This window comes from Vigna unguiculata, chromosome 5 (genome assembly GCF_037176805.1).
Source record: "Vigna unguiculata cultivar grain cowpea cultivar isolate G323 ecotype 2 chromosome 5, ASM3717680v1, whole genome shotgun sequence".
NCBI classification, from domain to species: domain Eukaryota; kingdom Viridiplantae; phylum Streptophyta; class Magnoliopsida; order Fabales; family Fabaceae; genus Vigna; species Vigna unguiculata.
The window spans coordinates 24,330,983-24,344,200 of NC_140796.1; the positions used below are offsets into that span (position 1 = coordinate 24,330,983).

The 13,218-nt window shown below is 34.4% G+C and overlaps 1 protein-coding gene and 1 pseudogene across 1 annotated transcript; both read left to right on the plus strand.

Annotated features, from left to right (window-relative positions):
* The first annotated feature begins 579 nt into the window (after positions 1 to 579).
* LOC146886264 (uncharacterized) lies at positions 580 to 3,492 on the plus strand. Its single transcript, XM_085673366.1, has 2 exons — positions 580 to 2,275; positions 2,795 to 3,492. The coding sequence occupies exons 1-2, from the start codon at positions 580 to 582 to the stop codon at positions 3,490 to 3,492; spliced, it is 2,394 nt and encodes a 797-aa protein (XP_085529492.1).
* A 1,064-nt stretch (positions 3,493 to 4,556) lies between these two features.
* Positions 4,557 to 5,224, plus strand: LOC146886265 (uncharacterized; annotated as a pseudogene).
* The last annotated feature ends 7,994 nt before the right edge of the window (positions 5,225 to 13,218 follow it).

Genomic DNA, 13,218 nt, shown 5'->3' on the forward strand with positions numbered 1-13,218 from the left:
TGTACAGAAGAGGAACCTGCTCAGTGAGAGTTGTTCGGGATATTATTGGTGGATCTTCTGAAGATTGACTCATGGATAATTTCTATTAATATCTTTAGGAGATGTTAAAAATATAGAAAATCTTCTATTCTGATGTAGGACTCTTAATATTAACAAATATATATTTTTGTAATATTTCATGAACAATTACATAGATGCAAACTACATATATGAATATGAAGTTATGTTATTATTAATGTTCTCTCAAGGATAATCGTATGGAAAAAAAAATTGATTCCATATCTTTTTATCAAATAATAATTATTTAGTATAGTAGTCGGGACGTCACATTGAGTGGTATCAGAGCAGTTCCTTCTGTCAAGACCTTGGGTATGGGGTCTTCCATGTTTGTAGTCTCTACTAGTAAGTAAAGGTGCAAGTTGTTTGTTCTTACATTTTTCTTGTAAAAGAGAAATGCAAGATAAGTAGACTAATAAAAGTAAGTAATAACAACAAGTAATATTTGTAGTAAGGATAAGTTTTAACAATAGTTAAAAAAAAATCTAAAGAAAACTAAGGAAATTGTTCATTAAGGAAAAGATGGATAACGGACCAAACATTACCAATGAGTTGTTGGAAAGAATGACAATTGTCCTGGAAAATATGAGCCAAAAACAAAATGTTGAACCCATGGAAAATCAAGGATTAGAAACTTTTCGCAGAAATAATCCACAAAAATTTAAAGGGGGATTTAATCCTGAAGGTGCTCAATCATGGATAGCAGAAATTGAGAAAATTTTCATCGCAATGACGTGTGCAGATGCAAATAGAGTCACATTTGCTACATTTATGCTCATTGAAGAAGCTGAAAACTGGTGGAGATTTACAAAACAACAATTGGAGGATGAAGGGAGACAAATTACTTGGGAAACCTTCAAACAAAAGTTTCTGGAAAAATATTTTCCAGAGGATCTTCGAAGGAGGAAAGAAGTTGAATTCCTTAATCTTCATCAAGGAATCATGTCTGTAGGAGAATATGCAGCAAAGTTTGACGAGTTGTCAAAGTTTTGTCCTTACTTTCATGATAGAGTTGATGAACGTTCCCGTTGTTCCAAGTTTGAAAGTGGACTGAGACCTGATATTAAACAAGCAGTTGGTTATTTAGAGATTTCTTCTTTTCCCACTCTTGTAAACCGTTGTAGGATTTATGAGGATGATACTAAGGCAAGACAAACTCAATGGAGGCAAGGAGGGCCTTTGAGGCACAAAAGAAATGATTTTAATAATAAGAAACCCTACCAACGTCCATCTCATACTTCGTGGAATTCTTCAGGACAAAGACATTCCTCTACTACCAATAATTCAGGCGCAACCCACCCTATCAAATGTTTCCACTGTGGAGGAACTTATCTGTCTAGAAACTGCGCCACTCGGACTATAACTTGCTTCAATTGTGGGAAGTTGGGTCATTATCGTAATGAATGCAAAGAGTTAATTAAGGAGCAAGGAAGTGGAGGAAGCATCAACAGAGGAAAGAATCAACTTGGAAGACCAAAGACAACTGGGAGAGTCTTCACGATGAATGGTACTGAAGCTGTTCAATCTGAAGATTTAATCCAAGGTAAATGCATCATAAATGGTCACCTCGTTAATGTACTATATGATTCAGGTGCTACTCATTCTTTCATATCACATGAATGTGTCAAACATATAAAGTTACATGTCTCTTTATTGCCATATGATTTAATTGTGTCTACACCTACCAATGTTCCAGTCACCACTTCACTTGCATGCACAAATTGTCATATTTCTATAGGGAATAGAAAATTTTCTGTAAATCTTATATGTCTACCCTTGTCTCATTTGGATATTGTTCTTGGAATGGACTGGTTATCTTCCAACCATGTTCTCCTAAACTGTCACGATAAGACTTTAATTTTTGAATCACACATAGATGAAGTTTTTGACTCAAAAGAATTAAAAGAGAGTACTACCAACCACAATGAAATCCCAAAAGGATCTCAAGTATACATGATCTTAACTTCTTTAAAAGTCAAGGAAATTCCAAACATTAATAAGTTTCCTGTTGTTTGTGAGTATCTTGATGTTTTCCCTGAGGATGTCCCTGGGTTACCTCCACAAAGAGAAATAGAATTCACTATAGACTTGGTACCAGGATCAAGACCTGTGTCTATAGCCCCTTATAGGATGTCACCTCTAGAGTTAGCAAAGTTGAAAAAACAAATAGAAGAGTTATTGGATAAACAATTCATCAGACCTAGTGTTTCTCCTTGGGGTGCGCCAGTATTGTTAGTCAAGAAAAAGGATGGCACGATGAGGTTGTGTGTGGATTATCGTCAGCTTAACAAAATCACCATTAAGAACAAATACCCCCTACCAAGGATTGATGATTTGATGGATCAATTGAGAGGAGCTGTGGTATATTCCAAAATTGACTTAAAATCTGGCTATCATCACATTCGAGTCAAGGCGGAAGATATTCAAAAGACAACATTTAGGACAAGATACGGTCATTATGAGTACTTGGTAATGCCTTTTGGTGTGACCAATGCTCCTGCCATTTTTATGGATTATATGAACCGTATTTTTCATGAATTTTTGGATAAATTTGTGGTTGTTTTCATTGACGACATTTTAATTTATTCCAAAAATCATGAAGAACATGAGAGACATTTGAGGATTGTGTTACAAATTCTAAGAGAAAGACAATTGTATGGAAAATGGTCAAAGTGTTAATTCTGGTTGAGAGAAGTTCAATTTTTGGGTCATGTGATATCACAAAATGGCATTGCAGTTGACCCCTCAAAGGTTCAAGCGGTATTGCTTTGGGAACAACCAAAGAATATCACAGAAATACGTAGTTTCTTAGGATTAGCAGGCTACTATAGAAAATTCATTGAAGGATTTTCTAAATTAGCATTGCCTTTGACTAAGTTAACACGTAAGGGAAAACCTTTCGAATGGAATGAAGCATGTGAGTTTAGTTTTCAAGAGTTGAAGAAAAAATTAACATCTGCACCTGTTTTAATCCTTCCTGATCCTACAAAAAATTTTGAGGTATATTGTGATGCATGTGGACAAGGATTAGGATGTGTGTTGATGCAAGAAAGAAAAGTTGCAGCTTATGCTTCACGGCAACTCAAGCAACATGAGCTTAATTATCCTACACATGATTTGGAATTAGTTGCAGTGGTGTTTGCATTGAAAATATGGAGACATTACTTGTATGGAGCAAGGTTTGAAGTTTTTAGTGACCATAAAAGTTTGAAGTACCTTTTTGATCAGAAAGAACTAAACATGAGACAACGTAGATGGATGGAATTTCTTAAAGATTACGACTTTGAGTTGCAATATCACCCTGGGAAAGCAAATGTTGTTGCAGATGCTTTGAGTCGAAAGTCTATACATGCATCCATGATGATGGTGAAGGAATATGGAGACATTACTTGTATGGAGCAAGGTTTGAAGTTTTTAGTGACCATAAAAGTTTGAAGTACCTTTTTGATCAGAAAGAACTAAACATGAGACAACGTAGATGGATGGAATTTCTTAAAGATTACGACTTTGAGTTGTAATATCACCCTGGGAAAGCAAATGTTGTTGCAGATGCTTTGAGTCGAAAGTCTATACATGCATCCATGATGATGGTGAAGGAATTGGATCTGATAGAATCATTCAGAGACTTGAACTTAGCTGTAAAACTTAGACCTAATAGCATATGCTTAGGAATGTTAAAAATATCAAGTGAATTCTTAGAAGAAATAAAAAGAGCTCAAGAAATAGATAAATTTTTACAAGAAAAGTTGATAGCAAAAGTTGAAGGAAAGGAATCTGAATTTCACAAGGATTCAAATGGAATCATCAAGTTTAGAGATAGAATTTGCATACCTGCAAAAGAAGAGTTGAGAAAGTTGATAATGGAGGAAGCTCATAAGAGTAGCTTAAGTATTCATCCGGGTACTACAAAGATGTATCAAGACTTGAAGAAAATGTTTTGGTGGTCTGGGATGAAGAAAGAAGTGGTGGAGTTTGTTGCACGTTGTCTAGTGTGTCAGAAAACAAAAGTTGAACATAGAAAGCCTTATGGGGAACTACAGTCCTTAGATGTCCCAGAATGGAAATGGGAAAGCATATCCATGGATTTTGTGACAGGTTTACCAAAGACTGTGTCAGGTCATGATGCAATTTGGGTCATTGTGGATAGGTTAACAAAATCTGCTCACTTTTTACCTATTAACATTAGATTTTCCTTAGAAAAGTTAGCTCATTTGTACATAAAAGAAATTATCAAGCTACATGGAGTACCTTCTAGTATAATTTCTGATAGAGACCCTCGTTTCACATCTAGATTTTGGGATAACTTACAAAAAGCCTTGGGAACAAAAGTTAGGCTTAGTTCAGCTTATCACCCTCAAACTGATGGACAATCAGAAAGGACTATCCAATCTTTAGAAGACTTGTTGAGAGCCTGTGTTTTAGAACAAACTGAAAGTTGGGAGAAATTTCTACCACTTATAGAGTTCACTTATAATAACAGTTTCCACTCAAGCATAGGAATGACTCCATATGAGGCTCTATATGGGAGAAGGTGTAGAACCCCGTTGTGTTGGTATGAGAATGGAAATTCCTTAGTTTTGGGTCCAGAGGTAATTCAACAAGCAACTGAGAAGATTAAAATGATCAGGGAAAAGATGAAAACTTCTCAAGATAGGCAGAAAAGTTACTATGACAAACGAAGAAAACCCCTTGAGTTTGAAGAAGGAGATCATGTTTTCTTAAAAGTTACACCTGTAACTGGGGTTGGTAGAGCTCTCAAATCTAGAAAACTTACACCCAAATTCATAGGTCCTTATCAAATCCTTAAAAGAATTGGTTCTGTCGCATACCAAATTGCTTTACCTCCAAACCTTTCAAAACTTCATAATGTTTTTCATGTGTCTCAACTTCGTAAATATATTCATGACTCTTTTCATGTGATAGAACCTGATATAGTACAAATACGAGAAAACCTTACTTATGATGTGCTTCCTGTAAGGATTGGAGATCGAAGGATTAAACAACTTCGGGGAAAGGACATACCTTTGGTAAAGGTATTGTGGAATCAACAAGATGAAGGTGATGCAACTTGGGAATTAGAAAGTAATATGAGAGAGATGTATCCCCATCTTTTTGCAACCACGTGAATTTCGGGGACGAAATTCCTAAAAGAAGGGGAGAAATGTAACATCCCTTTTTTTTAATAAACTGTATTATTTATTTTAAATAAAACAATTAGAAAATCTTATATTTTTACTAATGTTTCATATTTTATCTAAATGCATTTTAAACATTAAAAAATATATTTTATCATGATGTAATTTTACTTATTGAAAATAACAATAAGAATAAAACAAAACAAATATTATATATATATATATATGTATATATTAGGTAAAAATATTTTAATTAAATAGGTGTGTGTAAAAAAAATAATAATAAAATATATATGAAGAATTTTTAAAAGAGAAAAAAAAAATAATATAGAAAAGAAAAAGAAAAAAAAAGAAAAGAATAAGAAAGGATAAGAAGATAAGAAGAAAAGATAAGAAGAAAAAAAAAGGAGGATAATGATGATTTGGATAAACATGCACATGCTTTGCTTTATATATATATATGGAATGAGAGAAGTTACGGTGAGGTGAGAAAGTGAGAAAGTGAGAAAGTGAGAAAGAAAGAAAGAAAGAAAGAAAGAAAGGAGGGAGAGAGAGAAAGAAAGGAGAAAGAAAAAGAGAAAGAGAAAGAAAGGAGAGAGAGAGAAAGAGGAAGAGAAATAAGAGAGGGAAAGAAAGTATAGAGCAAAGATTCAAAGATATCTTAGTCTTCTTCAAAGATTATTAGTGTGCCCTTCAATCAATAAGGTAAGGGGGAGTGAGGTTAAGCTTTTATATATTAATCTTGATAAGCTCATGGGTTTTATATTAATCTTTTATTTATTTTGACTCATATATTATTCTTTTTACTTTCATTTAACTTATTTTCATTTATTATCCTCTTATATTTATTTTATTTAATCTCCAATTATATACTGATCCTGTTTATTTATTTATTTTATTTAATCTCCAAATATGTATTGATTCTGTTTATTTATTTTATTTAATTTTTAGTTACGCACTGATCCTGTTTATTTATTTTATTTTATTTACCTCCAGTTACGCACTGGTCCTATTTATTTATTTTATTTTATTTATCTCCAGTTACGCACTGGTCCTATTTATTTATTTTATTTTATTTGTCTTCAGTTACGCACTGTTCCTGGTTATTTATTTTATTTTATTTATCTCCAGTCGCACTGGTCCTGTTTATTTAGTTTATTTTATTTATCTCCAGTTACGCACTGGTCCTATTTATTTATTTTATTTATTTTATTTATCTCCAGTTACGCACTGGTCCTGTTTATTTATTTTATTTTATTTACCTCCAGTTACGCACTGGTCCTATTTATTTATTTTATTTTATTTATCTCCAGTTACGCACTGGTCCTGTTTATTTATTTTATTTTATTTACCTCCAGTCACGCACTGGTCCTGCTTATTTTATTTTATTTTATTTATCTCCAGTTACGCACTGGTCCTGTTTATTTTATTTTATTTTATTTATCTCCAGTTACGCACTGGTCCTGTTTATTTATTTTATTTTATTTAATCTCCAATTACGTACTGGTCCTGTTTAATTTATATTTTTGTTTAATTATAACGTTCTTACCCTTATCTAATTATTTATTTAAAGTTCTTGCTTTGATTCTTATTTTATCATTATTTTTACAATTAAAAATAAATAAATGTGAAGTGAAAGTATATATTATTTTATTTAGTGAGCTTTGATAGAAGAAAAATTGCATGTACATTTAATCGTTGTTTTATATTCTTTGTGTATAGTTTATACAATGACATGATTTGATAGTCATAACATTTTATGACCCTTGAAAATATCCAAGAGTATGTCAGTTGAGTGAGAGTTAAGTTGGTTTCAATAAGTTGAGATTAAACCCGTGTCAAAGTGTTTGTATTTGGGAAGTCACAGTTTGGTACACTGCGGGATGAAAGGCAGGGACCATGGTGGGGTCTAAGGAAGTTTTACCAAGTAGGTGAATATCTGGATAGTTCAGAATAGCGCCCTGGACTAGGATATTCATAGGCCAAACTTGGGACTATCCGATACCTGCTCGACATCGCCAAGGTTAGGTAGTGAGTATATATCTCTTTTGTGAGCCGATGAATGGCTAGTATTCTCGAGAAAGAAATAATTATGATTGTACCAATATTTTATGAGAAATACTCAACTACCTAATCACTTCCCAAAACAACTTTTGATGTTCAGATTGGATCATCAAAAGTGAAATATGGATCCATATGTCTGGTAAAACAAGATCAAGTTTTGTGGTTATAGGTTCAAATCTAGGCCCCCGGTGTCTGCATTGTTTATTGAGTTTATTAAGATTGATATTTAAGGCTTATAAAGACCTCACTCCTTTCATATTTTTCTTTCATATGTACCTGTTGCATGAGCAGAAGAGGAACCTGCTCAGTGAGAGTTGTTCGGGATATTATTGGTGGATCCTCTGAAGATTGACTCATGGATAATTTCTATTAATATCTTTAGGAGATGTTAAAAATATAGAAAATCTTCTATTCTGATGTAGGACTCTTAATATTAACAAATATATATTTTTGTAATATTTCATGAACAATTACATAGATGCAAACTACATATATGAATATGAAGTTATGTTATTATTAATGTTCTCTCAAGGATAATCGTATGGAAAAAAAATTGATTCCATATCTTTTTATCAAATAATAATTATTTAGTATAGTAGTCGGGGCGTCACATATTTCCACATAATCCACTAAAAAAAGAAAAAAAATCGATTATAACTGAAAGTGATTTTTTTACCAAACCGTTATTACTAATTATAATTAATTATCTAACTTATGATAATTAATTAAGTATTACAAAAGATAATTGATTAATTTGTCTATTAAACTTTTTAAAAAGTTTTCAAAAACCATTAAACATTTTTTTGTGAAAATTCAGTGATTTATGTTTAAGATATTAAACATTTTCATGAATCACACATGTTGAATCACTCATGTATAATTTTTGGTTCCAGATTATATAATTTGGAAGATTTACGGACAACAAATTTCACTGCCCACAATAGTTTTGACCACGTTCACGACCATGTTCATTGATGACATACCCCCTAGCCATGACCAAGCACATTCAAAAAGAGTTAAGGTCATTTATGCAAGATGGAACAAATCTCTTACTCTTAGGCCATTTTGGAGCACATATAGTAGAGTAGGAATATGTTAGGCCTTGTATTATGGGCCAAGTAGTGTAGCATTTCCTTTTTAGACCTTGTATTAAGGGCCAAGCAATGTAGGGTTTTTGGTAAAACTTGGGTCAACAAAAGTCAATACCCAAAGTTGACCCAAGATTTGGATCTAGCTTAAGGCTAATCATGGGTTATTAAGTTTTATAGCCCTAGCTTGGTGCCTAGGTAGAAGGTGTCCCACTTTAAGAGTGTTGGTCATGTGGCAAGCTCTTAGTTGAGGTAGTGGCCATGTGTCACTTTACTGGTGGAGTTGCTTTTTGAAAAAGTAACTTTCCACATGACACTCTAGGAATGGAGAAACTTTTCTACAAGTAGTGGTCATTGTAAGGCCCACTTATTTTTTTATGCCTTATTTTAAAGGGCCATTCCAAATCAGATGGGCTTAGGGTTGGCCCAAAGGATAAAACCCAACCCTAAGTCTGCCCTAACTCACTAATTCTACTCTTTTAGAAAACCTCAGAGCTGCAGTCGTCTCCCTCTCTGCTAGGGTTCCGTACCACCTTGGTCCAGCAAGTTCAAACCAGTTCGTTTCTTCTTTATGTAAGTGTTTCCTCATCCGTGCTTGCATTTTTTGCTACTGTTACTCTGGGTAACTTATATCCTCGTTGTTCCTTCAATTTTTCCAGCTCCTTAAGTCGTTCCTTGAGTTGTCGTGTCCCACTGTTTAGAGTCGAGGTCTTGTGCTAGCCATTTCCAGGTACGGGAAGCTAGGGTTCGCCTGTTTATTTTGATTTGTTGCTTGCTTCGCTTCCGTTTCATGATGGCATGACTTGATTGATGTTTTTAATTGGAAACTTGTTTAAACATTATTTAGTCTGAATGCTTGTTTGTTGCACGCGAGAACAGTGGTGAGCACTGGTCTTCTCGCCCGAGCGAGCTTGTCTCGCCTAGGCGAGATTAACAGAGGCTCGCCCAGGCTATTCTACGCGAGTTGTCGCCTAGGCGACCAACTTTATTTTTGAGCGAGCGAACGTCTCGCTCAGGCGAGGAGAGTCTCGCCTAAGCGAGAATGCGTGTAAGGCCACTATTCTGGAAGTCGAGCTCTCGCCTAGGCGAAAGGAGCTCGCCTGAGCGAGAGTCCTTCTCGCTTGAGCGAGACCTTTCTGCTTGAGCGAGAAGTTGGGCAAGAATGTGGTTGGCTCTGATGTTTCTCTTTTCCCAAATGATGACTTTATGCTTGTAACATGATGTAAGCATGAACTACGTATGAGATGATTCATGGAATTAAAATTATGAGTTTGGTATGGATTTGATATGAGACATTAGTGAAGGTTGGTTAATGAATATTGCATGGTGTCGGTATGAAATACACTTCTACGTTCATGATTTGGGAAAGGGTGAATGGAATGGATTCAACATGGAATATAAATGAGGATGGATTGTAAAGGTTGACATGAGATTTATGCATGCATGTTAAATATTACTTGGCTGTTTAATTATGATTGGTCCATGGTCAGTGCGTAATTCCTTGAAATCTCTAGGTGAGGTTTCAGGGTCGTGCTTCAGTGGTCGGGACGTAATTCCATGGCCCCTGTTAATGGGTGTCCATGGTGGTGCCCCATCTATATAGTTTGGTAAGGATTCAAGGTAAGGTTGGATCTTGACACTCTAAGGAGTCATTTAGTCTCACTTAGAGCGAACTGACTCTTGTAGTGAGAGTAGCAAGAGGCCTGAAACTCATTTAGGGCTAACCTTGTGTGTGATGGATTGAAACATTGTAACAATTTTAATATTTAGCTCGGGGGTGAGCAGAGATATCCACCACAAGTGCAAGCATCCGCTGAATCCGACTAGATTTTATGTTCCGGATGAATCTAGTGTATTGTTTGAGAAAGTCATAACATGTTTGGGTGATATATATAAAGACTGCTTGGATTGGGTAATAGTTTGTGACTGCATGATAATTTGTTTTCTACTCTAGCTTACCCTTTGCTTGTTTGATTGCTTGTATGTTGTTCTTCTACTTTTGCGATGATCATCAATTTATTGATGGGAGCAGATGCGAGAGGTACTCGAGGTCAACATGGAAGAGATGATTCCGCTGCATAGTCTATTTGGGTTGGACTTCATGTTCTTATTGGATTTTCTTTAGGGCTATGGCCCATGTATTAGTCTGTTCGTTAAATTACTATCTGATTCTATAAAACTTGATATCTTGTTCCTTTTTGGCATCGTGGTGTGCCTTGGGGTTTTGTAAAGAGTGGTGTTTGAACTCCAGAACTGTGCTTATGTATTCTTTTGTGTAACACTTCCTTTAATTACGTTTATTGTTTAAATGGGGTGTTACAACCATATGTCCTCCTTTCAATGGAGAGGATTTCTAGACATGTATCCTTGTACCTTTGGTGGCCATGGAAGGATTTTTAAGGTTTTGTGTCTACATATTTTGGAGTCACTTTCTCATATAAAATAGAGGTGTCTCCCCCTTTGTAAAATCACTTTGAGATATGTAATAAAATGCTGCCAAAATATTGAGTCATTCTTAACATGTCTATAAGTCAAGGCTAAACCATCCCAAATGGTCTCATCTAGCCATTCTTCTCTAGAGTTGACCCAACCTCTCAAGAGAACCATTAACCATATCCATCCCACCACAAACTGAAAGCATCCTTCACCCATTTCTATAGCTTCCATGCCATTCACCTCTATAGCCATCATGTTCATGCTTTGACCTAAACTAGCTTAAGGAAGAGGCTATCATTTGGTATCAAGAGCTTTGGTTCTACAAGAACTAAGTTTCTTGGTCCTTAGTTATCTTATTTTCTTCCATTTACGTGTTGTTATATATGTTTCCTTGCTTGTCTTGTTTTTCCACCATTTCATATTTTGTGTTCATGGATCTACTTTGTTCTTTTCTTTGGAACCACTCGATTTTTACCTTAAGTTTCCATATACTTGTTGCTTTGTGTGCTTTTGAATTTTGTTCAATATTTTTCATATATATTCGGTCATATAATCATTTTTGGGTCATTTTTTATTTTTAAATCCATCCATGTTTGTAGTCATGTGTAGTCATTTTTTGAACTATACTATATACATCCATTTGAGTGATTTTTCTTTGCATATTTGAGTTCATACTTGTCATTAGATCATTGGCAAGTTCTTAGAGTTAAGTTTCTCTTATGTTTGCTTGAGTTTCATACTCTATTGTGATTCTAGTCGATTTTTCTTCCATTTTGTGTTCTTCAACTTTTGAGCTTCCAAAAGAAATATTCAAAACAAATTGTGATGTGTAGCGGTATTGAATGTTGGACTTAAAAAGAGTGCAAAACAGTTTGGACAAATGGTGCAAAATAAAAAGATGAAAAAAAAGTACAAAAGTAAAAAAAGCAAAAGTGATGAAAAAGCTTGTGTTTATGACCACTACCACTATCTTGTTTTGTATGAAATTTTTATGGCATTTTGATCATCGTTTAATGATGAATACTACACTTTCCAACAGCTATATGTCTCGACCTTGATTCTAAAAGAGTGTCCATAATGCACCATTAGCTCATTGCTTGTGTAGACAAGAAGCACTGCCTTCTATTCTAGTTATTTATGGTTTTGTGCATCCATTCTAGTGCCTTTTTGTAGGTTTTTCTTTTGAGTGCTTAACCTTTGTTCTTAGGCTTTATTTTCTTGCTTATTCTTCCTTGTTGCTCACGGTTTTGTCCAAGTTAAAACTTCTTTTGTGAAGCCTTATTTCATTTAAGACCTTTTCTTGCTTTTTTCCTTGGATTTCCTATCGGTTTTAGGCTTGTTTGTGGTGTAGGAGCTTTCTTTGGAGGTGAAATTGTGAGCGCAAATGACTTGGATGATTAGGTGCTTGAAGATTTGATGAAGAAACATGAAGCCATTGCCTTGAAACATGTTGGAACCATGTTTAAATTGATGAAGATGTGAAGATTGGTGTTTCACGTGTTGATCAAGCCTTATGTGTGTGTCCTATATTTGGATTACTCATAAAGAAAACAAGCTTAAAGATTGGAATTCATATTGTAGACCATTTAGCATTGTATAAATGTATAGGGTCTTATTTGTGTCTTTTAATTTGTTGAAATGTTTTTCAACAGGTTAAATTGTGTCTTTTAATCTATTGAATGACTTTTTAACATATTAAAAGGTTTGTTGTAGTTGTTTTAATTGTTACATATTGAATAGTTGATTTATTTTGGAATCGACTTATTTCCTTTAAGTTAAGTGAAATCAACTGATTTATTCGAAAATCAAGCTGTTGAAGTTTTGTAACAATTTGACTATAAAGTCTATTTTTCTCGAAAGAGAGGTAAGGACTACCATTTTGAGCGCGAAAACTTTCAAGAATTAATGCAATACTCTCTCTTTCATCATCACACAAATGTGTGGCTGTTGAAGATTGATCTTGGATCATTCTTGGAGTTCATACTCAGGTTTGATTTTCTTAAGCTCCTAGGTTGTGCTTGATGGGTTTTCAAGTCTGCAAGGGTAGTCTTGATGTGCTTGTGTTGATTCTTGTGTGATTCAAGAGTCTTAAGTGGTGTATTTGCATATTTTGAAAGTGTAATCTTGTAAACTTTGTAAATCATTTCAAATAGTGCAAAGTCAGGCTCGAGTTGCCTTGACAAACTAAATGTATCTCCGGTTTAAGTGAACTAGTATAAAAATCTTGTGTGTTGTGCATGTCTCTAACTCTTCTCACTTGTTTTTCACTTTAGAGTTTAAAAATCTTTTTGCTATTCTTGTGTGGTCTGACACGATCTGAAGCTTTGCTCATTTTATATCACTCGTTAGAATAAATTTTGTTTGATCCTTCATGTTGGTTTTGGTTTAAATCACAAATTTTCATTTCTGCAGTTTTCCCATATTTTCTGTTTATTGTT